We start from the raw sequence: 26,550 nt of genomic DNA, 5'->3' as shown, positions 1-26,550 counted from the left end.
GAGTCACTCCTTGTGTCTGAATTCATGTCATGGCTGTGTTCACATGATTTTTACCTTGAATAAGAGCTAATAATTGCCTTAAAAGCCAAGGTTATAACCTGACTTAAGAGACGTAGGCAGACATGCATTTGTACTTTTAGACAGCTTAATTTGTCGTGTTTTCACATCCACAGCAAAAAAAATTGTCAACATTATTTCACAAAACATTTGCTAATAGTAATCACATCTCTTGCATTATTAATCATTAGTGTAAGTAGTTCCAGAGATGGAAGTCCTTTTAAATCATTTAATTATATTGGGGCTGCTATGAATAAAAAATATTATGTAGAGCACAGTTGGTTTTTTTATTGAACCACTTCACGCAAAAAGACCAGGTTGTAAATCTGCGTGTAGAAGGATTTCACTCTGCTGAGTATTCATTAAGTTTTTTTGTACTTTCCTGAATAGTCACCATTTAAAATTATCTTCTGAGGGTCACACTTAGTGACGTATCATTGTAGCTCTTAATTTGCCTCACTGTCATAGGATACAACTTCAAGCGTTTAATGTTACTATACATTCATTCCCTGCGCCTCATGCATGACGTGGGGCGGGATACAAGGAAGAGTCATTTGATGCCATGCAGTTGTGTGCAGGTTTTTATCTCGACTGCATATAATAGAGATGATTGAGTAACTCCTCTGTCATATTGGCCTGGAGAACACATTACTGTAATTGGCTGGGATTGATTGCGTATTTGTAGGTAACTATCCACTTTCACATTTCCAACTCATTGGCTGACACAATACAATTCATTGGCTAGCATGGCAGTGTCAACAGACACTCTGGTTATGGTTCGAAGGCACCCCAAGAGAAGCACGCCACTCTTTTCATCTGGAAATGGCACAATAATAAGAAAGCTTAAAATTGCTGCATAAAAATTTCTATGTTTGGTGAATTGTAATTTACTCCCCTTTCACCCGGACCTACCTGTGACCTGACAGTGACCTATGATGAGGACATTGTAATCTACATTGAACTATTGGGTTTTCTATAGTCACAAGGCAAGAACTGATTTGTGGTTCAGCGATGGTGAATATATTGGTTAATATATCTGAATTAGTGTAAGATTCCCATTAACGTAATTCTAACGTATCTTGTTCAAGGAATTTTAGAGGACACATTCTGTTTGAAATAGTTCACTGTGTGCTTTAAAGCTCACTATCACCAATCGTCAGAAGAAATGCTTGTGTTATAGCATATTTTTGGGCATGTGGAGTCCAATCATTTCAGGTCTCTGCCTCCTGAGCTGCTTTAGAAATATGCTTTGTAGAGTTAGCCCATGTGTGCCCTGGAGTGGCCAGAAGTACTCGCACTGATGGAGGTGTCCATTCCACCCCTCACCACCGTGCCACATTCAGGGATCCAAGTTTGACTTCCAGGTCGGTTGCAAGTTTTGATTCATGTTAAAAGTATTTGAGTCCCTACAGGATATGCACGGACTCTATCCTATCACTAAAGTGGACTCATAATAGAGCAGACATAAACAATCTATGGGTTTTCATGAGCTTTATAACATGCCCTAAAATGGACTGAAACTCAGTCTTATAGCAAAGAAAGAGGTTATTGGGCCATCATGCCTGTGCCGACTTTTTGAAATTAATCCTACTCCCCTGCTCTTTCCCTTTAACTTTTACAATTTTTTTAAAGTATTTACCCAATTCCCTTTTGAAAGTTATTGAATCTGCTTCCACCACCTTTTCAGGCAGTGAATTTCAGATCATAAAACTTGCTGTGTAAAAAAAAAAACAACTCTTTTCATCTCCTCTATGGTCGTTTTGCAATTACCTTAAATCTCTGTGTTCTGGTTACTGACCTCCTCCTTAGGCAGTCCCTTGAGATGGAGGATGACTTCCACTTCTGTTCGATGGGTTCTAAATGGCTGATAAGCTGATCCAGTTCATGATCTCCAGACTCTACCACATGCGAGGCAGGTGTTACTTGAAGGGTCAGGTAGATGACAGCATCTCTGACATCTTGAATTTGCCTCTGCGTGCTCCCGACAAAGTCTCTCAATGTGTTCCATGCCTTCCCGAGTAAATCTTCCTCCATTTTGGTCGGTCATGGCCAGGAAGTTGCATGAGTCAGGGGGGATGTTTTATCTCTTCAGGGATACTTTGAGGACTTCCCTCAAACATTTCTGCTGTCTTCCTGGGAGTGTCCTGCCGTGACCAGTTCTCGAGTAGAACAGTTACCTGGGGAGTCTGGTGTCGGGCATACAAATGACATTTCCTGCCCAGCGGAGCGGATTTTGAGTGATTAATGCCTCAATGCCGGCCATGTTGGCTTGGGAGAGGACGCTGCTGTTGGACTGCCTTTCTAACCAGTCTCGGAGGATCTTGCGAAGGCCCCACTCGTGGTATTTCTCCAGTGCTTTGAGGCACTTGCTGTAGGTTGTTCAAGTCTCTGAAGCATATAGGAGTATGGGGATCACTGCAGCCCGGTAAATCATGACATTAGTCTTGGGTTTGAAATCCTGGTCCCCAAATTCTCTTTTCCTCAGTTGGCCAAAAGCTGTGCTGGCACATTGGAGGCAACGATAACCAACCTGTCAGTGGAAACAGCCTCTCTCTATTTACTCTAATAAAACCCTTCATAAATGTGAGCAACCCTATCAAACCTCTTGTAATCTATGTTATTCACAATGCTGTATTCTTTCCTTAAAGGCTGGTAAATGTACTTTATTGAGACAATACTTGACACCTATCCCTACCCTAGCCTGCCTTCCTTCTTTCAACACAATTCGGAATTAAACCATTCATGGAAATACATCCTCAAGAATAATTCAGGCTAATTCATAGCATCTGTCACTGTTCATTGGACAACTATTGAAGGATCAAAAATATTAGAGATGCAGGATTTGTATAGAATTCTGTAATTTACACACCTCTTCTGCCCAATATATCAGCATGCCTGAGGTTGAGTTTCCACAAAGGGTCCTTTGGCTGTCTACATGGCAGATAATTTAAACTCGGCTAGTAACTAAGTCATATCGCTACCTGTTTAAATAAAGATGTGCCAAAAGATCACAGAATCACTACAATGTAGAAGGAGGCCATTCTGCCCATTGAGACTGCACTAGCCCTCTGAAAGAGCATTCTACCTAGTCCCACTCCCCTGCCTTATCCCCATAGCCTTGCACATTCTTTCTTTTCAGATAGAAATCCAATTTCCTTTTGAATACCTCAATTGAACCTGCCTCCACCACCCTCTCAGGAAGCTCATTCCACACTCCAACCACCATCTAGGTGAAAAAATTTCCCTCACGTCATTTTTATTCCTTTTGCCAATTATTTTGAATCTGTGTCCTCTAGCTCTTGATGCTCTCTTCGATCAGAACAGCTTCCCACTATTTACCTGTCCATACCCCTCAGGATCTTGAATACTTCTATCAAGTCTCCTCTCAGCTTTCTTTGCTCCAAGGAAAACAGTCCCAACCTCTCCAATCTATCCTCATAGCTACAATTCTTTATCTCTGGATTCATTCTTGTGAATTTCCTCTGTGCTCTCTCCAATGCCTTCACATCCTTCCTCTGGCTCCCAGAACTGGATGCAGTATTCCAGATGAGGCCTAACTATTGTCTTATACAAGTTCAACAGAACCTCCTTACTCTTGTACTCAATGCCCCTATTAATAAAGCCTACGATACTATATGCTTTATTAAATTGCTCTCTCAACATGCCCTGCCATCTTCAATGACTTATGTACATGTACATCAAGATCCCTCTGTTCCTGCACCTCCTTTAGAGTTTCTCCCTTTATTTTATAGTGGCTCACCATATTCTTCCTGCCAAAATGAATCATCTCACACTCCTCTGCATTGAACTTCATCTGCCACTTGTCTGCCCAATCAATCAACATGTCTTTGTCCTTTTGAAGTTCAAGACAATCCTCATCACAGTTGACAATGCTTCTAAACTTCGTATTGCCTGCAAATTTTGAAATCATGCCCTGAACACTACAGTCTAGGTCATTAATATATATTGGGAAGAGCAAGAGTCCAAACACTGATCCCTGAGGAACTCCACTACAAACCTTCCTCCATTCTGAAAAAACAACCATTTATCACTACTCTGTTCCCTGTTACTCAGCCAATTTCTTATCCAAGTGTCTGTTGTGTGGCATTGTATCAAATACCTTTTAAAAATCCGTATATACCACATCAACAGCATTGCCTTTATCAACTTTCTCTGTTACCTCCTCAAAAAACTCCAAGTCAGTTAAACATGATTTTCCCTTAGTGAATCCATGCTGGTTTTCCTTAATGATCCTGCACTTGTCTAAGTGATTATTGATTTTGTCCCGATCTATAGTTTCCAGAAGTTTCCCTACCATTGAAGTCAAACTGACTGGTCTGTAGTTGTCAGCTTTATTTTTGAACCCTTTTTTGACCAAGGGCGTAACGTTCACAATTCTCCAGTCCTCTAGCACCACCCCTGTGACTAAGGAAGACTGAAAGACTTCTGCCGCTGCAATTTCCACTCTCAGTTCCCTCAGTACCCTTGGATGCATCTATTCCAGTCCTGGTATCTTATCTATTTTAAGTAAAGAAAACCTTTCTAACGCTTCCTCCTTCTCATTTGTAAATTCTTCTACTGTACCAGTTACCTCCTCTCTCACCTCAGCCTGGGTAGCATCTTCTTCCTTTGTAAAGACAGATGCAAAGTACTCATTTAATACCTCCGCTATTTCTCCTGCCTCCACATGCAAATCCTTTTTTTAAATCCCTAATCAGCCAAACTCTTTCTTTACCTCTCTTTTATTATTCATATGCTTATATAAGACCTTGGGGTTTCCTTTTATGTTAGCTGCTAGTCTCTTTTCATGCTCTCTCCTTGCTTTTCTTATTAGTTTTTTCACTTCCCCTCTGGTCCTTCTATATTCAGCCTGATTCTCCATTGTATTTTCTACCTGACATCTGTCTTCCGTGCACTTCTTCCCTTCATCTTCACCTCTATCTCTCTCATCGTCCAGGATGCTCTGGATTTATTTGCCCTACCTTTCCCCTTCAAGGGAATGTACCTTGACATTGCTTGCAATGCTTTTACTTTGAATGTAGTCCATTGTACAGCCACCGTCTTTTCTGCAAATATTTGATTCCAACTCACTCGACTCAGATACATTCTCATCCCATCGAAGTTGGCTTTCCCCCAGTTAATTATCCCTGCTCTGGATTGTTCCTTGTCCTTTTCCATAGCCAAATTTTATGATACAATGGTCACTGCCTCCTAAATGCTCTCCCATGGATATTTGATCCACTTGGGCCAACTTATCCCCAGAGCCAGGTCCAACAGTGCCTGCCTTCTTGTTGGACCGGAAACATACTGCTGCAGAAAATTATCGTGAACACATTCCAGGAACTCTCTGGCCTTCTTGTCTCTTTGCACTATTCCTACCCCATATCCCTTGGATAACTGAAGTCCTCCATTATAATTACCCTTTAATTCTTGTACTCTTTGTAATTTCTTTGCAAATTTGTTTCTCTACATCCCTTCCACGAGATGGTGATCTGTATCCTAAACCGATCAATGTTATTGCACCCTTTTCATCCCTTACCTCTAGCCTACTCTAATTCTATCAAATATCCAGAATACTTAGGGGTTTCTCAGCAAGAATGTACATGTTAGAATGTTGCACAAGGACTTTACTTTGTCACAAGTTAGATGCCCTAGACCTAGACTAATATTGTTGGGCATTTCTGTGAGGTCACACAACTTTTCTTTTTAAAACAGAATTCTAAAGTTGTTTTAGAGACTATGGGCTGAAATATATCGGCCCCCCACAGGCAAGAAAACAGGCAGATGAACCCCTAAATTAAGGCACCATGCCACTAGTGGCGTGCCTACTGCCCCGCCATGATTTTGCAGGTAATGGGGGAGGCGTTGGGTGGGCCTTCTACCCGTTGCCCAATTGAGGCCCTTAAGTGGGAAATTAACAAACAATTAAGAGCCTGATCCTGCCACCGCCTGCACCCAGTGTGTAGCCCAGCAGGTTTAACCCTCCCACCACCGCCACCCCCTCCCCCGCCTTCCACAGGTTTGCATCCCTGGATCCAGCTTGCCTCCTATGCCCTGTCCAAAATCCATCGCCAACCCCCTCACCAGGACCCAGCCCCAGCAACTTCCCAGACTTGCATGGTTTTGGGGCCATGCACGGTTCCTCTTTCTCCTGGGCCTCCTGCAGTACCAACACTGGCCAGTAATCCTGGTGTGGTACACAGCTGCTGGCGTCCAATTGGCCACAAGAACGCAAGAAATAGGAGCAGGATTAGACCATAAGGCATTTTGAGCCTGCTCCGCCATTCAATATGATCATGGCTGACCTTGGGCTTCAACTCCATTTTCCCAACTGCTCCCCATATCCCTTATTTCCCTGAAAGACCAAAAATCTGTCTATCCCAGCCTTAAATATATTCAGCCATGGAGCATCCACAACCCTCTGGGGCAGAAAATTCCAAAGATTCACAACCCTTTGAGTGAAGTAATTTCTCCTCATCTCAGTCCTAAATGATTGGCCCCATACCCTGAGCCTGTGCCCCCATGTTTTAGATTCCACAACCAGCAGAAACAATCTCTGAGTCTACCTTATCAAGCCCCTCAGAATTTTGTAGGTTTCAATGAGATCACCTCTTATTCTTATAACTTGCAGAGAATATAAGCCCAATTTTCTTAGGTTGGCTGATGCTCTGAGTATGGAGGTGAGAATGCTGGCAGCTGGGCACGTAATTTCACACCACTGGCTAGCGTGCTGGCACCACCCTGCCTCACACACACACACACACACCCCCACCGACCAGTTCATTTTCAATGGGTAGCCAATTGAGGTAAGTTTAAGGCCAATTAGCGGCAGCCAATTGGAATTTTCCAGTTGGCTTGTGTACCCCACACATTGGGAAATGGCAGTCTGCCTATGGCAGCACTTCAGGCAGGATTTGAGGCCCTCGCTATGGCCAGGCAGCTACAGTGATTTTTTTTTTAAATTTGGATTTCTTTAAAGTTGCTGAGAAGGCACCTCAAGATGGGGGTGGCCTCTCTCCATGACCTGCAATAACAGGCTACAGCTTCTTTCGTGCTGGAGGTTCTCCTATTGGTCCGCCTGCTTCAACAGCCATTCATTCGTGGGATGTGGGTATCGCTGACTAGGTGTCTCAACCATCTTGCTTTGTGCTTAGTATGATTCCAACCAGTGGAGAGTTTTCCTCCTGATTCCCATTGACTCCAGTTTTGCTAAAGCTCCTTGATGCCACACGCCGTTAAATGCTTCTTTGATATCAGGGCAGTCACTCTCACCTCACCTCGGGAGTTCAGCTCTTCTGTCCATTCTTGAACCAAGGCTGTAATGAGGTCAGGAGCTGAGTGGCCTTGGCAAAACCCAAACTGAGCGTCTGTGAACAGGTTGTTGCAATGCAAGTGCCACTTGATAACATTGTCGATGATACTTTCCATTATTTGGCTGAGGATCAAGAATAGACTGACAAGTGCTGCTTGATAGCATTGTTGATGACCCCTTCCATCACTTTACTGATGATCAAGAGTAGATTGATGGGACGGTAATTGGCTGGGCTGTCTTTTGTCCTGCTGTTTGTGTACAGGACATACTTGAGCAATTTTGCACATTATTGAGTAGATGCCATGTTGTAGCTGTACTGGAACAGCTTAGCTAGTGGCACGGCAATTTCTGAAGCGCAAGTCTTCAGTACAATTGCCGGAATATTGTCAGGACCCATAGCTTTTGCAGTATCCAGTGCCTTCAGCCATTTCTTGATATCAAGTGAAGTGAATTGAATTGGCTGAAGACTGGCATCTGTGATGCTGGGGACCTCTGGAGAGGGACGAGATAGATCATCCGCTCGGCATTTCTGGCTGAAGATTGTTGCAAATGCTTCAGCCTTATCTTTTACATTGATGTGCTGGGTGCCCCCATCATTGAGGATGGGAATATTTGTGGAGGCTCCTGCTCCATTGAGTTGTTTAATTGTCCACCATCATGACTGGATGGGGCAGGACTGCAGAGCTTAGATCTGATCTATTGGTTGTGGAATTGCTTAGCTCTGTCTGTTACCTGCAGCTTCTGCGGTTTGGCATGCCAGTACCCCTGTGTTGTAGCTTCACCAGGTTGACACCTTATTTTTAGGTATGCCTGATGCTGCTCCTGGCATGCCCTCCTGCACTCTTCATTGAACCAAGTTGATCCCCTGGCTTGGTGGTAATGGTAGAGTGGGGTTATGCAGAGCCATGAGGTTACAGATTGTGGCTGAGTACAATTCTGCTGCTCCTGATGGCCCACAGTACCTCATTTTTGCCTAGTCTCGAGTTGCTGGATCCGTTGGATGCAAGCGTGTCCCCAGGCCACTGATTGGTAATTCAGGAAAAATCTGTGTTGGGTGACTGCTTTCAATACATACAGAACCGGGCCCCCCATTTGATCCTGCTATTTGATCCATAGCTAAACCCAAAACCCTGCCGCTTGTAGAAAGTAACTGATCCCTGGGCTAACTATCTAAAGTGATGGATTTCAAAAAGTGACTACATGGTTGTATTCTAATTGTGAAGTTAATTTGTTTGTATCTGTGGTTTCCTTGGTTGACTTAATGCCTTGGTGGTTCTAACAGTCTATTCTCCCACTTCAGCAATGTGGAAGAGGTTTACTGCAGCATCAGATATCTTGGGTCCAATGTTGCTGTTTGCAATTAATGTTAAAGCCCATATGTCAGAGACCGTCCTTGACTTTGGTTCTTTACCACTCCCAGTAAACAGGAAATCATTTTCAACCACATGGAAAGCCAGAGCTGAGATTGCATCACTGTCTTGAAATCAATCCAGATAATCTTCATTTTGCCTCGTATCACCCATAGTGACTTCTAGAAACCTTGTTATTCATATACAATGACAGAACCATAGAGGTTTACAGCACAGAAGGAAACTTTTTGAGCCATCATATCTCCCAACTGTTAAAGCAATCCAAAACTAATACAACTGCCTGACTCTCTTCCCATTGCTCTGTTTTTCCTTGGAAGATGTGATGGTTAGATTTAATCCAAAGCTCTCAATCGTTGTTTTCAAACAACCCAAACTAACTGCTTAACAAATTTATTCCAGTAAATAAAATCCAGTCATTTGGAGGACAGTTTGTTCTGACCTCTCTGTTGCCAAATCAGGTCCTCCAAGCATCACAAACCCAACTACTCCAACCATACAGATTCAGAGTCAGAGGCTTGTCAGTGATCAGACTGTTGCTTATCAACCAGCAGAGTAAAATTGTAATGCGCCAAGTCTTTTTCTTTATTTTAGTTTTGTTTTCTTCAATTGTTTACCTTCAGTGTAGAAATTACTTTTGGTTTACATTTACTGTAGACATTGCATCATTCTTCCTGAAACATTTATACAGTATGAACTTTAAATACCGGAGCTCAGATCACAGCTCTAGGTCCCAGAATAAACCAGTGATTGGATTAAGGTTATGTAAATGTTGTTTATTGGAATTTTGAGAGTGTAGCCGGGGATATTTTTTATGTTGTCATTATATGTGAGATGGCACAACACATTAAAACATTGTTGTGCAGCTCGTTTCTGCCATCTCTGAGATCTGATTTGAAATGTAGCTCACACTGAAAGGCTGAAGTCTTTTTATTTCTGTTGTGGATTGAGTGAATCTGTTAATGACTAAAACGATAGAAAATCAGTGGGTGGTGTTCAAGAAAGAATTTAATGTGATACACAACCATCTCATATCCCTAAAGGGCAACTGTTCTACTTGCCAAAAAGAAATCATGAATGACTAAAGAGATAACAGAAAACATAAAACTGAAAGAAAAAGTATACAAAAATGCCAATAGCACAGATCCTAACAAATGGGAAAGATATAAAGGATAGCAAAGGGTGACAAAACAGATAGTGAAAGCTTCAAAAAGAGAGTATGGAAAGGAACCCACAAGGGATATCAAAATCAACATAATTTTTACAATTATATTTGGAAAAAATGGGTGTTGAGGAATAGTGTGGGGAGTTGAAAACTGATAACAGTGATATTGTCAGTGAAAATAAGTAAATGGCCAATGTATTGAATAATTACTTTGTGTAAGTATTTACAGTTGAGGGAGACGTCAGCAAGCTGACCCCAAGGAAACTAATATTGAACCAGGAATAGGGATTCACTAAAATTAAGTAAAACAAGAGTATTGTAGAAAATAATGACACTAAAGTGACAAATCCCCAGGACCAGATGGTTTCTATTTGAGGGTTTTGAAGGAAGTGAATGAGAATGTTCCAAACACTCTAATGTTCCAATGTTCTCTCGATTTTTGAATAATGTTTTTAGATTGGAAAATTGTGCATGTCACTCTGTTATTTAAGAAATGTGAGAGCGGGAAACCAGGGAATTATAAACAAGTTAGCCTAACAGCTGTTGTTGGGAAATTATTCAAGTCTATAATTAAGAATATGGTGACTAAACACCTTGCAAATTTTCAACTAATCAGAGATAGCTAGCATGCCTGACGAACCTGATTGAAGTTTTGACTAAAGCGGTGGGCAGGTTAATGTCTATGGATTTAATTACATGGCTTTCCAGCAAGAATTTGTTAAACTTCCTCATCTGAATGTTAGCCAAAGTTGAAGCTCATGGAATTGAAGGCAACTTGTTGGCCTGGTTAGGGCACCCTTGCAAACAGGTGAGTTAGGTTGGGGAATGCTGGGGCCAGGCAGGCAGGCAGGCCTCGGCAATCAGTAGGCATTGTTGAGCATCGACAACACAGATGCTGCGAGGGCAGCCGCAGCCACCGGCCAGCCTCTCCGTGGGCCAGGGAGTGTCCATAACTGAGGGTCCTTCCTGGAACTCGCCGGAAGGCCAACGGGCTTCATCTGGAGGCCTCCCTGCACGGCAGGCCTTCCCAACGCAGGCAAAATGCCCACAGAGACGGGAAGAGGACCTTAATTGGCCACTTACGTGGCTCAATTGGCCTCCCAGCAGGTGTCCGAGCTGCCAACTTTACCACCACAGGCAATACGGCATGGCATTGGGAAGACATTGGGGGGAGAGATCAGCATTTCTGTAACCATCATCGTGAGCATGGTGTGTTGCCTCCCTGGCGCAAGGGTAAAGGAGAGGGTGCAGAATATTCTGCAGCGGAAAGCGATTGGGTCAGAATTTGTGGTGCACTTTGGTACAAACAACATAAAGGAAACAGGTATTGTTGTCCTAAGGTCAGATTTTCAGGAGCTAGGGAGGAAGTTTAAAAAATAGGACCTCAAAGGTAGTAATCTCTGGATTATTCCCAGTACCAAGCACTAGCCCGAGTAGAAATAGAAAGATCAGGAGGATCAATGCGTGGCTTGAAACATATTGCAACAGGGAGGGCTTCACATTCTTGGCACGGGACCAGTTCTGAGACAGAAAGCACCTATTTAAAAGGAATGGGTTGCACCTCAACAGGACCGGGACCAATGTCCTCATAGGGTGGTTCACTAGTATGGCTGGGGTAGGTTTAAACTAAATTTGCACCAGCATATAGAAGTAGAAAAGGAGAATAAGGTGCATAAAGTGACAGTGTTGGACAGTACTAGAAAAGGAAGTAGTACCATATTAGATGGGAGTGGAATAAGAAGGACTACCAGCAATGCAAAGACAGAATTACAATACATATACATAAATGCACAAAATGTGGAAAATAAGGTTAGTGGGCTACAAGCACAAATAACAGCGTGAGAATGTGATGTAGTGGCAATAAGGGAAATGTGATTTAAAAATGGTGAGGACTGAGCACTTACTGTACAAGGATATAAAGTGTTCAGGAAAGATGAGGAAAAAGGGAGGTGGGGTGAGAGTACTGATTAGAGAAGACATTGTAGTATTGGAAAGAGAGAATGTCTTTGAGGGGTCAAAGCATTGACCTTAATTGGCCACTTAAGTGGCTCAATTGGCCTCCCAGCGCATGTCCGAGCTGCCAACTTTACCGCCTCAGGCAATACGGCATGGCATTGGGAAGACATTGGAGGAGAGATCAACATTTCTGTAACCGTCATCGTGAGCAGAGTCCAATTGGTTAGAGTTGAGAAGCAAAAACTGTAAAATCATGCTACGTGGGGTATTCTATTGGCCTCCAAGTAGTGAGAGAGGGTTAGAGGAACAAATCTGGAGGGAAATCGCAGAGATATGCAAGAACTATAGAGTGGTAATACTAGGGAACTTTAGTTACCCAAATATCAATTGGGATAATGTTAGAGTAAAGGATAAGGAGGGGGAGGAATTTCTAAACTGTGTTCAGGAGAACTTCCTTGATCAGTATGTTCTTGGCCCAACTAGAAAGGAGGCATTGCTGGATCTGGTGCTGGGAAATGAAGTGGACCAAGTGTCTATGGGGAACATTTGAATAAGAGTGATCGTTATATCATAAGGTTTAGATTAATAATGGAGAAGAGCAAGGAACAATCCAATATAGAACTTCTAAATTGGAAGAGAACTAATTTCAATGCGATGAGAAGGAATCTAGCCAGAGTAAAATGGAATCACTTGGCAGTTGAATGGAAATTTATATGCAAAAGTTGCTCAGATTTCCTGGTGGGGAATGCTATTAAACATGGGCTTGGAAATTTTTCACAGTGGGAAGAACAGAACGAGGAAGCAGATAAGCCTTGTAGGCTCCAGCCCACCATTTGACAACCAGTTGTACAGTAGTGCTGACAAAGTCATGGAATAACCCTTAGCTAGGGAAACAGTATGGTACAAAAAGAGGGAAGCGGAGAAAATATTGTTTAAAAAGTAGAATTCTGGTTGCGAGTGCTCATGACAACTAACATTGACACCACGTAAGTGCCAGGCAATCTCCAACAAGAGATAATTTAACCATCCTCCCTTAACATTCAATAGTATTGCCATCACTAAATCCCTCACCATCAACATCCTGGATGTTACTATTGACCAGGAACTTAACTGGACCAGCTATATAAATACTGTGGCTTTAAGAGCAGGTCAGAGGCTAGGAATTCTGCAGCGAGTAATTCACCCTTGGCTTCTAAAGCCTGTGCACCAGCTACTAGGCACAATTCAAGTGTGTGCCTGGATGAGTGCAAATCCAACAACACTCAAGAAGCTCGACACCATCCAGGGTAAAGTAGCCCGCTTGATCGGCACCCCATCCACCTTCTTAAGCATTCACTTCCTCCAACACCAGTGCACAGTGGCAGCAGTGTGTACCATCTACAAGATGTACTGCAGCAACTAGCCAAGCCTGCTGCAACAGCACCTTCCAAAACCCATGACCTGTACCACCTAGAAAGAGAAGAGCAGCAGTCACATGGAGAGATGTCATGTGAATGAATGTGTTTGCCAATATTGCCAATAGTGTTTGTTTAAAAAAAAACATTGAGGACAAAACGAAAGCTGAAGGTTTTCTCATATTTTAGATGAAAATAAAGTTGAAAGATTGTAGCTTTAATTTGCAGGGTTAACAGGCCACTGTTTCGATGTATCATTGCACAAACAAAAAGATCACTTTATATCTCTGCTGATCTCTTTCAAAGCTGCTGTAATTTCAGATATGGAGATGGGACTTAGCTGCACAATGTGGATAAATCTAGTTTCTAATCAATTCAAATTCAGCCAACCAATTCACTTTTCTTTTGTAGAACAGACATACGAAACAGTGGGTGTATTTGCCAACTGTATTCAACTTACTGTAAACTGCATATTTTATAAATATTAGTATAATATTTCATTATATTCTCAAGATCTCTACTGTAACATTATCAATTTTGTAAAGATTAGTGTTTTCCAATCAACCCAGGCAAAGAATATTACAGATCAAAAGTCATGTATCAATAAATTAACTCATATCTTGACATTTGGTCACTTGCCTGTAACAACAAAGGTGTATTTGTGGGTAAATCACCAACTCGCACATATCTGCCTGATTGAAAAAAATAGTTCTACCTCCTGTAGCTTTCATCTCCCTTTCCTGTCTTCTACTTTGAGTGCTTATGACCTTTTCTGGTCATTATGAGCAAATACATGGATTGCCCCTCTGTCATTATCCACTCCTTGGAACAGTTTCACTTACGCTAAGAAGCTTCAGTTACCAGAACATAAATCTAACTTTACCTTACCTGATATACAAGTAAAATTTTGAGGCAAAGAAGACAGAAGCCAAAGACCAGGTAAGTTTTTACTTCAGTCATTCAATCATATTTTAAATTAGTGCCCAATGAATGCACCCAGTTTGAGTATTACCGGTATAATTCTCTCAGAAATGTTCCAACAAGTGAAACTAGTTGTCTCAGATGAATTTATATATAATCTATACATATTTTACCATGTTTAGAATGCAGGAATGGAGTTTAGAGGACTGACATATGCATGGACTGAGATTTGGGCTACCATCAATCTATTGGAATGCAAATAATTTGTCATCTGACATTATGTAACATCACATGGTGGACAGTTGCAACACACCAATTGGTCACATGGGATTGTGACAATCTGGCCACCATCAGATTCTCCAGCATCTTCGTAGCTTTGTCTATATATATGGTTGTCCCTAGCTCTAAAATAAAATTAGTATTTATCTAGTTGAATACTAACCCTCATCCATGTGTTCAAAACCGTGCCTCCCCCACCCCCTCCAAGGTCTCACCCCTCACTAACTCTCCAACTTCCTACAACCATCTGAGATCTCTGCACTCCTGTAATTCTGGCTTCTTGTGCATCCCTGATTTACATTGCTGCACAATTAATAGCCGTGTCTTCAGCTGATTTGGCCCTCAGCTCTGGAATTCTCTCCTTAAACCTTCTGCCTCCCTCTCCTCCTTTAAGACAATCCTTAAAACCTACCACTTTGACCCAGCTTTTGATCACCTGTTCTAATATCTCTTTATGCAGCTCTGATAACGCTCCTGTCAAGCACCTTGAGATGTTATACTACAATAAAGATGTTAAATAAATTTAAGTTATTGTCTGTGCATTTGTAACTTGATTGCCTTATGAGGATAGGTTGGACAGGCTGGGCTTGTTTCCACTGGAGTTTAGAAGAGTGAGGGGTGACTTGATTGAAGTATATAAGATCCTGAATGGTCTTGACAAGGTGGAGGTGGAAAGGATGTTTCCTCTTGTGGGTGAGTCCAGAACTAGGGGGCACTGTTTTAATTTTAGGGTCACCCTTATAGGACAGAGATGAGGAGAGGGTTGTGTGACTTCGGAGCACTCTGTCTCAGAAGACGGTGGAGGCGGGGTCGCTGAATATTTTTAAGGCAGAAGTAGATAGATTCTTGTTAGTCAAGGGAATCAAAGGTTACGGGGGGTTGATGGAATGTGGACTTTGAAACACGAACAGGTCAGCCATGATCTTATTGAATGGCGGAGCAGGCTCAAGGGGTCGAATGGCCTACTTCTGTCCCTATTTCGTATGTTTGTATCGATGCAGTGTGTACAAAAATAAACACATGGCATTAACTCTTCTGTGATGTTTGAAATTAAATAATCTTTGATTTTCTGGAGTGAAGATGTTAGTTTTCTGTAGGAAGAACTCTATGGTGTCCCCTACACAATTTTATTAATTGTAAAAAAACAGTTTACTAATCGCTGATACTCAATTATTCTACAGTAAAAGAAACATAATTGTAATTAAGTAAAGATAGAGAAAGCAGAAAACCGTGGAGCAATTTATTCCCGTTAAAAGTATATGAACATATTGGGGCTGCTTTCATTTCAGATTTACTTCTGATTTTTGCCTTTAGTCAAATAATGGAAGAAGAATTTTATGCTTACCATAGTACGTGAAGCTCAAGGCACAAATTCAATGTAGGGTGTACTGTGTACATAGATCTAAGTATTATAAGTCATTTGTAAAGAGCCATTTTTGAACATGTTTGTTTTGAAAGACCTGTTTACTGGAGCATTATCCAATTCAGGAATAGAAGTTCATTTTTAACAGTGAATATTACTTGCTTGTCTGAACACAGGATTACAGTTCCTACTACAGAAATGCACTGCGGTAGTTCAAGAAGGCCGCTCACCAACACCTTCTCAAGGGCAATTAGGGATGGGCAATAAATGCTGGGCCTAGCCAGCGACACCCACATCCCATGAATGAATAGAAAAAATAAAGAAAATAATTTTTTTTGTTGATTTTGTAACCAGGATAAGGAACGTTAGGGTATCAAGCAGTTTCCATTTAGGGCATATCAGCCCAAGCCTGAATGTTGTCCAGGTCTTGTTTAGGTTAACATCAAGCATTCTCAGGTCCTGTATGTGACAGTTCTGCTTAAAATTGTGTCCATTGTTGATGCATGTCATTCTGCATCAGGGATAGACACCCAGCTGTGCAGCATCTGCCAGACCTCTGTCACCAGTTACTGTGAGGTGCATACGAGTAGCTCCAGATTTACTCGAGCTGTGATTTTTTTTTCCCTGTTTAAAAACAGTGCCTCCTTTTTGCTCACTGCCTGATTTTGTGGCTGTGATGTGGTACAGATGTCTTTTAATCTTTTATCAGTTAACAGTTTGATAGATCGCACTGTTAAAGAAAAAAAAATTGTATAGTGTGTTTTAAGTTTTAAAAGGCATCTGTATCACATTATAGTAGCAATATTTTGAACGCATATTGTGTTTCTTGGCTACTTCTGCATTTTATATTAAAAATAATGTAAAATAGGAATTGTTGGATTGTAGTTTAGATTACCCTGCTATTAATACTTGAACAAATTGAATACAAAATCATTTTGAAATGTGAAATTGACTACGTGTGTAATTCTCTTCTAGAGCAGTTAGTCTTGGGGATGTACAAGGAGCCATCGCAGGCATGGGACAGAGACTACGACAATTTCATCCTTCCCCTACTGGAGGACATGCAGCCATGCTACATCCTTTATCGTCTTGACAGCCAGAATGCACAGGGTTACGAATGGCTCTTTATTTCCTGGTCACCTGATCATTCCCCCGTAAGTTATGCATGGTCTTTATTCAACAGAACTAACATTAAGAATATTAAGGGGTTAGTCAAACATGGAAAGAAAGGAAGATAGGTTAACCTGGACAACATTCAGGCTTGGGCTGATATGTGGCATGAATGTTATTTGCCACTTAAGTGCCAGGCAATGATCATCACTAACAAGAGAGAATCTAACCATTTTGCCTTGACATTCAATGGCATTACCATCGCTGAATTCCCCCACTATCAACATCCTGGGGTTATCATTGACCAGTAACTGTGGCTACAAAAGCAGGTCAGAGGCTGGGAATTCTGCAGAGAGTAACTCACCTCTTGACTCCTCAAAGCCTGTCCACCATCTACAAGGCATAAGTCAGGGGTGTGATGGAATATGCCCCACGTGCAGCTCCAACAATACTCAAGAAGCTCAACACCATCCAGGACAAACCAGCCCGCTTGATTAGCACCCCATCCACCATCTTCAACATCCGCTCCCTCCACCATCGATGCGTAGTGGCAACAGTGCATACCATCTACAAAATGCACTGCAGCAACTCACCAAGGCTCCTTCAACAGCACCTTCCAAACCCATGACCTCTTATATCTTGATGGATGAGGGCAGTAGATGCATGGGAACACCACCATCTGCAAGTTCTCCTCCAAGCTACATACTATCCTGACTTGCAACTATATTGCTATTTCTTCACTGTCATTGGGTCAAAATCCTGGAACTCCCTTCCTAACAGCACGGTGGGTGTACCTACACCACTTGGACTGCAGTAGCTCAAGAAGGTGGCTCACCACCACCTTAAGGGCAATTGGGTATGGGCAATAAATGCTGGCCTAGCCAGCGATGCCCACACCCCATAAAAGAATATGACCAATGACCCTTTATTTATTCCTATATTTTAAATATCAAAACTGCATTGAAAGAGTTTACACTGCAACCAATTCAGAAGCTTTCTGGTATGAACTAACTAGCATAGGGACTCTGCATCAAAGTTTCTGAGCCAGGCCATTCGCAGTTTTAGAATATGAGCCTATCTGAAAATGTTTTCCAAGAAAACTGTCCCTTTGATATTTTGTTTCCGCTTTCTGAAGTTGATCATGAAAGTGAAAAATATGCACCAGGCAGGGCAGTATTCTATGTCTTCTCATTAATTTTTCACTACCTCGACTACATGGGAAACCTAAACCAGTTTTAATGCAGCTAAGCTATCTCTTGGGGAGTATTTTTGATCTATGGAAGTAGTTGATCTTCACTGTAAGTGAATAATAGTACATAGTATAGGATACTGTATACCTCAATTATGAATGTTTGTTCTTTAACCCCACCTATAAGGTGCCCCTCCACCCCGAAACTTTTTAAAGTAAAAAAAATGTGCTGCATGTAAGGTATGCCTCAGTCACTAGGCCTCCCAGAGAAGGAAATAAGTGTTTGAGGCATGTCAACTGTCTTTTACGCAGATAGTCCAGAAGGAACACAGGAGTGGAACTGGGCCAGACTGGTAATTGTGCTTTCTGGAATGAGTGCAGTTCCATCTTCATTATAACTCACCCATATAAGGCAAATCCTGCCATTTTCAATCCCAAACAATGCTGTAAATTCACTGTCCCATGCATTGCTACTCCAGGAGAGTCCAGAATGCAGAGAACAGTGGGAGCAAGTCAATCAATCACATTCAGCCAGAATGCACTACAATTACTTGCTTTACAGTACAGCCCTCAAAATGTCATCTAAATTGCTTGTCCTATGCACTGCCACAGTCAGAGAGTTGGCAGGTTTGCTCTTCCTGGCATCCACAGCAATGCCTCAGACAGAAAGCAAACCCCCAATTTCAACTCCCAAGCAATGACTTATATGTGCAGATGTACAGGAGTTGCAACATGTAAAATAAGTTAAATATAAATGTTAAGAAATCGAGCCACAATTCCTTTCACTCCCTTATTACAAATTCCAGTTTTTGTTTCCTCCTTTTACATGTTCCAGGTAGATTTTTCAAGAAAGGTTGTGCATTAATTTTAATTACTGTTCCTCAGTCCCACGGCCACTTGTTTTCTGCAAGTAATGGCTGCACCTGTTTTTCAAAAAATGTGTTTGAATTGTACTATGAAGTCCACAGGAGAAGCACTGCAAATCAAACAGCAACGGATTGTAGGCCCTTATCAGTTTGCTGCCGGTTACACTGATGGATGGAGCAGGAAGCTGCTGAATACTGTCCAGTGCCTCTTTTCTGCTGAGAAAACAAATTTGAGCTTTAGGCTGACCGATATTTAACATACTGCAATTTGACAAAAAGAAACATTTCTACAGATAGAATAATGTAACACTTTCAAGCTAGAAAATAAAGTAGTAAAGAGAACGTTTTATCCAATATGGAGTTTGTTTTCATTCAAGTCCTCAATATGAAAAAGTAAGTAAAGAAAAAAGCTTCAGTTTGTACATTATCCTGAGCCACAGAATGTGGCCTGCAATTACATTCAATGTTGTGACTCTATGAAATCCCTTTATTCTCATTTTCTCACGGTATGAATTTTGTCAGGCCTTTTGAGGCCTAGAGGACAGAAGGCAGGCTGCTCCCCCAACTCTCTTGATGCGACACAAAGAGTAGGCAGGCTCACGATTTCCTTTGCTCGATGGGAATCACTTGGTCCCCTCTCAATTCCTCCCCACAGCGGTGAAACTGATGTCCCAAGCTCTCTGGAGTTTGGGATCAATCCTCTGTCCCTCTATTCCATGACAGATTTAGATATAAAATTATAGGCATTTTGAATGTTTTGGTCAATTAAACTTTTATGTTACAAATGTGATTTTTTTTCCTCAGAATGTTCCCCCAAAAGTGCAATGGGTATCCAACCAGTTGGATGCACAAAGCTCTAGTGAATCGTAGTGCGTGCTGGAGACTGTTCAGGAAGTAATTAGAGCTGTTTTGTCCAAAGCTCCAAATCTGTTTCCACAGCAGTCCTGAAATCCTCTCAGCAGTTTCCTCCAGTGCTGTTACGTCTTTCCAACTACATCAGCAAAAATGTTGAACATTTTGGTTTGTTTGATGCTTCTTTTTGGCGTTTGGATATGCATATTTGTCCTCTAACTTGATGCTTCCTGTAGTAGATTTGCACTTTAGAATCATAGAGTTATACAGCACAGAAACAAGCCCTTCGGCCCATCGTGTCCATGCTGGCCATCAAGCACCTATATATTCTAATTCCATTTTCCAGCGCTTGGCCCATAGCCCTGTAAAATGATACAATTAAAGTAAAGCTGCTGACGTAACAGCTGCCAGATACATAGTGATTTAATTGCTTAACATTTTTTTTAAAAGCCTCTAGCATGACAAAATCAGAATTTGTCCACCGAAATTCATTGATATTCATCTCTCCAAACTTGCAACACTTGGTTTCCATAATCATCAAATTGAGTTGCTTGTTCTGTTGCTCAGCTAGACTCTATTTTAAACTTGTGCTCCTTCAACCTGACCCCATGCAGTGGCCAAAATAATGAAGAGAAAAACTTCTGCATAGGGTTACAGAAAGTTCAGTCATGGTGGCAGGATCTTTTTCTCTAGGTGCTGCTCCTAAAAACCAGTCACAGGTTGAATAGAATAAGTGAAAAGAAAAGGCTGGAAATCAGAAATACAGTTGCAAACTCCTGCAAATACCCATCAGTTCTGATGAAGGTCACACGTCTGAAATGTTTTTTTGCTTGACAGATGATGCCAGCATTTATTGCCCATGCTTAATTGCTCTTGAGAAGGTGGTGGTGAGCTGCCTTTTTGACTGTTGCAGCCCATGTGGTGTAGGTACACCCACAGTGCTGTTAGGGAGGGAGTTCCAGGATTTTGACCCAGTGACAGTGAAGGAACGGTTGATGTGTGGCAGTAGAAGAAATGTGAAATGTTGGAAAATCAGGATAGAACGACATGTCACAAAAAATGGCAGCTATGTTGAAGTCTAGAAACTTAATCTGTATCCTGTTAAAACCATATGAATTATACTTTCATATGCCATTTTAAAGTTCTATCATTTGTACATCTAAAGTTATTGAAGTTTAATGTTGCACAAGAATTTTATAAACACCCGGTATATAATTCCAGTGCCACACTCTGTCCATACTTCAAGGCAACAACAGGTGGGCAATAAAAATTGCCTTGCCAAGTGTCCCTGAGAATATCTTGTGAATTTTTCTTAAAGCTGGTATGATCAGAAAACAAATTCTGCTGATTCTAAGCTCTTGCTAGCATTAATGGCAGCATAACTTTCACAATCTCTGTTGTTGCAAACATGTGCTTTAAAGAACACAGTCATAATGGGAAAGTATGTTGCAAGAGACTTCATGACATTTGAGATATGCAGCACAGTTGTTACATTACAGATTGCATTCGGTGATTGTTTGTTACGAATATGCTGTTTTCATTTAAACAAAGGTCAAATCACAAAAAGGATCTTCGTGGCATGTTCATAAGCTATTTCCAGAATTCAGTTTATGAACAAAGACTTTAATATGGCAATACTGAAATACTTTTGAATTTTTTTCACCATTTTCCAACAATTTACTGGTGTTGTGACTCAAGATCTCTGTGACTCCTAGCTTTTCCTCTTTTCCAGTTTTAGCTTTTACTCACTCCATGGCTGAAGTCAAGAAATCACCATATGAGGAAATCATATCTGTAATTCCACAATTTGCTATCCTTCTTTGGGCCAGTATTTCAGAGCATATAATGCAAAGCACTGGCAGTAATCCTTTAAAGGAACAGTATTGTCTGCAAGAATAGAAACTCTGGCACACAGTACCGTTTTACAGAGTTTCGCCTGTTCATGAATAACTACTGCCACCTGCTGACAGCGTTCATCAACAGGTTACAAAAGCCAAAGTTTGAAGCAATCAGAAAGGCGATTATTGTTAAATTATCCCTCCAATGTAAATCTGGTATGTTGTTGAAAAGAGTATTAACATATTTATGTGGTGTGCCTTGTTTCTCTCAGTACTGCAAAACAATGCCGATTGATTAAAATCCAGTGCAATAATCACCAATTACCTGTTTTATAAATGCAAAATGTGCTAATCAAATTGCATGCCACAATAATATGCGGTGTTATTTACTTTAAAGAAGCATTGCTTTTTGAAATCATCTTTGTGCCCTTAAATTGCGGTAAAGATTCAAATTCACTTCACAGAATTTTACATTTTTTAAATTCATCTTGTATGTTTACCTTCAGCTGTGTGCTGTGCCTTCAGCTGCCTGGGCCCTGAGCTCTGGAGTTCTCTCCCTAAACTCTCTGCTCCTGTACTTCTCTTTCCTCCTTTTTCAGCACTCCTTAAAACCAACCTGTTTGATCAAGCTTTTAGTCACCTGTCCTAATATCTCTATGGGCAGGATTTTTGGGTCATCGGGCGGTTGGGAGCCACCTCAGGAAGCTGAAGAATTTTAAAATCAAAAATAAAGATTTTGAAAATGTGAAAAAAAAAATGTCCCCACATAGGACTCACTCACATGAGCAAAGACATTGGGCAGAATTTAGCCCTCAATGGGCGGGCAGGCCCCACTGCCTCGGCGGCGGGCGGGCAGCCGAACTCCGCCACCGAAATGGGCCCCGCCGCCATTTTGAGTGGGCGGGCCAATTAAGGCCCACCCAGCGGCCTGCCCCATGGGATGCGCTTCCTATGTTGGGGGAGGGGGGGATTCCCCAACTGTCAAAGTGCACTCTTTCGCACGAAAAACATCAAAAATAGCAAAATAAAAAAATTATTAACGTGCCCCCCTCATGTGACAATGTCACACGAGATGGGACATATTAATAAATATTACATAAACTTTATTAAAGATTTTTTAAACAGACATGAAACCTCATCCCGCCAGTGAATGAGGTTTCATGTTTTTTCTCCTTCCCTCCGGGGCTCCTGACCTGCCCGCCAGCCTTAAGGTTGGACGGGCAGGGCCTTTAATTACTTTAATTACCCTGTCAATGGCCTCAATTGGCCATTGACAGGTCGGCGGGTGGACAGCTGATTTCGCTGTCCGCCCGCCTTCCTGAATATTTAAATGGGGCGGGATGACGTCGGGGGTTCCTCCTGAAGTCATCCCGCGTCATTTTTCCGTCGGCGAGCAGGCCCCGCCCCCAAATCACCAACGGAAAAATTCTGGCAAAACATTTTCTTTAAAATTAATGTTGGAAATCTCATCCCGCCTGTGGATGAGCTTTCCTCAAAAATGCAAAGCCATGAGGTTAGACGGGCAGCGAAAAATAGCATTTAATTAATTGATTAATGGCTTTAATAGGCCTCTTAATTGTTGGCTGGCACGCTGCTGACTCTCATGGGCGCCCAACCGAAATATCGCGCCAGTGCGCGATGACATCGGGACATTCGCCCGACGTCATCACACACCATTTTACACCTGATCGGGTCGGGTGCGCGCCCGGCTGCAGGATGTAAAATTCTGCCCTATATGTGGCTCAGTGTTAAACTTCGTGCCCTTTTCAAGTGTCTTGGGACCTTTCCCACTTTAAAGGCACTATATAAATGTAGGTAGTTGTTGCTGTTTGTAGTTGAAATGCAGAGGTTTCCTCACCTGCAATAAGTTCTGATGTAAAATTGCCGCCCATCTCTGCTCACTCCAGTAACATAAAGGTTAACTGCACTTTGGATGTGATGCTATCTCATACAATCGACAAAACGTCTCACAGTCTAGGAAGAGGGGAAAAGATCTGCCTGCTTGATGTTTATCCTGCAACCTCCACCGCAAGCTTACTTGTGTGATCGCCAGGGATAGCTGTGGGTTCATTGCAATGTCCCCAAAGGCCCAATACCTAACTCAGACATTTAATATCCAGCACACATACATGAAGAATGGTCACATTGCCAAAGGATCCCTGTTTCACTGTATCATATGTACCGCAGCCATCAGGAGGAGGAATAAAGGGAGACAATTGGAAAAGGAATAGGTAATGGGTCCTGTTAGCATTGTTTATCAAGCAGTATCCAACTGAGGGATTTGGGTGACATCACAAACCACAAACTGAGTCCTAGTTTTAGATTCAATGAGAAACACCTGTGTTTGGTTTTGTGCTGATACATCTTTTAAAATATGTACAGTAAAGTCCTGCTGTTTGCGACTTCCTTGTTCGCATTTTCACTTAGCCGCGTTTTGTACTTTGTACACAGCATCATCCATTGCATGAGCAATGCTCGCTTATCCGTGATTTCTTTTCTCTCTCTCTCTTTTCCTGGGGAGCCGGCAGCCATGACGGAGTAGAGACTGAAATGATTTCAGCTGAAATGCAGCTTGAATGAAGGGATTAACCTGGAAACATCAGAATTGCTGGGTCCAGGGCTACAATAGTGACTCTGTTCAATTTTAAATCTTCACTGATGCATTGCTCAGAGGCTCCCCCATCTGTCCTGTACAGGTACTGCACCACATTTTTGCCTGTGAGCCCTGTACTGACCTCAGAATCACACAGTGCAGAAGATACCCTTCGGCCCATCGAGTCTGCACCGACACGTGAGAAACGCCTGACCTACCTACCTAATCCCATTTACCAGCACTTGACCTATAGCCGAGAAAGTTAAAGCACAGAAAGAGGCCATTTGGCCCAGTGTGCTGCTTTGAAAGAGCAGTTGCGATTGGTTGACCAGGAGTGATATATGTGCCCGTTTAAACAGTTTAAGCAAATTAAAATCTGCTCCATTTCCACCCACAGTTAGACTGTGCCATAATCTCTTCAGTCAGTTTATTTCTCATGTCTTGGAACCTACCACAGCCCTTCCCTTTTGTCCTCGCACACCCTCCCTCCACCTCCACACTTGTTTTCCACCTGCTGCATCTCTGACTTTTCCAGCTCTGATGTAAAATCACCCAGCTGGAAGATTCACTGTTTCTCACCCCACAAGGACAGCCAGAAGTGGTTTCATTTCATAAGGAATTCCTGTTAATGGTGACGGTCTTCACAGCGCCAAGAAAAAGTGTTTCCCTGGCCAGGAATCAAATTCAAGCCATGGGTGACCTGATGGAAGTGTTGGAAGATTTGAAGGGGGTTCAAAAATCCAATAGGGATCTCATGAGAAACCTCTTTACCCAGCGAGAGGTGAGAATGTGGAACTCACTACCGCAGCGAGTGGTTGAGGTGAATAGCATGAATACATTTAAGGGGAAGCCAGATACATACATGAGGGAGAAAGGAATAGAAGGATATGCTGATGGGGGAGATGAAGAAGGGTGGGTGGAAGCTCATGTGGAGCATAAATACTGACATAAACCAATTGAGCCAACTGGCCTGGCCCTGTGCTGTAGACTCAATGAAACAGAGACAAATGTATTTGGCTGGAACCTATCTAATTGAATTCCATTCAAAAACATGTTCCCCCTTCGTGATTTCACCGTTTGCGAGATATCGTGGGAATGTAACCCCACGAACGGTGGGACTTTACTGTATTTTAATGCATTTCAATTTTCATAGCATGCTGGAAATGACATGATTTAGCATTTATTGTGGAAGAAGCCACAGGGTAGATAGAGAGAAACCATTTCCACTGGCTGGGAGTCTAGGACTAGGGGCATAGTCTAAAAATTGGAGCCAGACATTTCCCGAAGAAACACTTCTACAGACAACGGGTGGTAGAAGTTTGGAACTATCTTCTGTAAACAGCAATTGATGATCAATTATTATTTTTAAATCCGAATTGATTTTTTGTTAAACAATGGTTAAGCGATATGGATGAAAGATGGGAAAAAGAGTTAGATCGCATATCAGCTAGAATCCCGTATAATGGTGGAACAGGCTCCGGGGCTAAATGACCCACTCCTGTTACTATGTTTCTGTGGGCTGAATTTTATCCCCCCTTCCCCTGGGAAGGAAAGTCGGTGGCGCGCTGGCCGATGCTGGACAATGCCGGCCTCCCCCACTCCCCCCAAGCAATAACATGCTGCCGGCAGCCTTAAGCAGGTGAGGTTTGGACTTCTGCCCCTCAGTGGGCGGAAGTCCCGCCCTTGAGAGCTGCTGGCCAATCCAGCGCCAGAAATTAGCAACAGGCATTGCTGGGACTGCAAGCAGTCAACCCGCAAGGAAGAGCACTGGCATCTGGGTTTCAGAGGCCAGACAGGAGGGAACAAAGTTAGCATCTTGTTGGAGGGGGTTGCCCCTGATGCGGAAAGGGCACCTCCCAAAGGACGTGCCTCCCTTCCTTCCCATCTTTTAGCCAGTTGGGTTAAAAAAATCAGCCTTCCCACTCCCACCCACTTGCACACGCCACCTGTATTATGGCATAGACAGCGTAATATTCGAGTCAGTTGGCTTGTTAATAAGCTTAATTACCTGTTAAATATCTTTCCACCTACAGTATTATGTGGAACAGCTCGGTGTGAAGCAGCTGTAAAATTCAGCCCTATGTTAAAATGACTAATTTTTGCAATGCAGCACAATGTGTGCATGGTTGAGGGAGAATGTCTATTAATGCAAACTGGAAAAAATGTGCCTGTTATTAAATTTGAGATCACTTCCATATATGGAACTGAGTTTTTTTTAACCTTAGTGAGAGAAATTTGTTTGCAGTCAGAAATTTAAGTCGGCATAATGTACAAGCTATACACCTACA

At 42.2% G+C, this 26,550-nt stretch overlaps 1 protein-coding gene across 1 annotated transcript in view; it reads left to right on the top strand.

Moving 5' to 3' along the window:
* twf2 (twinfilin actin binding protein 2) overlaps positions 1-26,550 on the top strand; it is a 119,449-nt gene that overhangs the window by 62,476 nt on the left and 30,423 nt on the right. Inside the window, exon 3 of the mRNA XM_078543198.1 lies at positions 16,790-16,968. Within this exon, the coding sequence (XP_078399324.1) occupies positions 16,790-16,968 (179 nt within the window). The remainder of the gene's footprint in view (positions 1-16,789; positions 16,969-26,550) is intronic.

Source organism: Cetorhinus maximus, chromosome 6 (assembly GCF_964194155.1).
Source record: "Cetorhinus maximus chromosome 6, sCetMax3.hap1.1, whole genome shotgun sequence".
Classification (NCBI taxonomy): Eukaryota; Metazoa; Chordata; class Chondrichthyes; order Lamniformes; family Cetorhinidae; genus Cetorhinus; species Cetorhinus maximus.
This window is presented reverse-complemented; position numbering and strand designations above follow the sequence as displayed.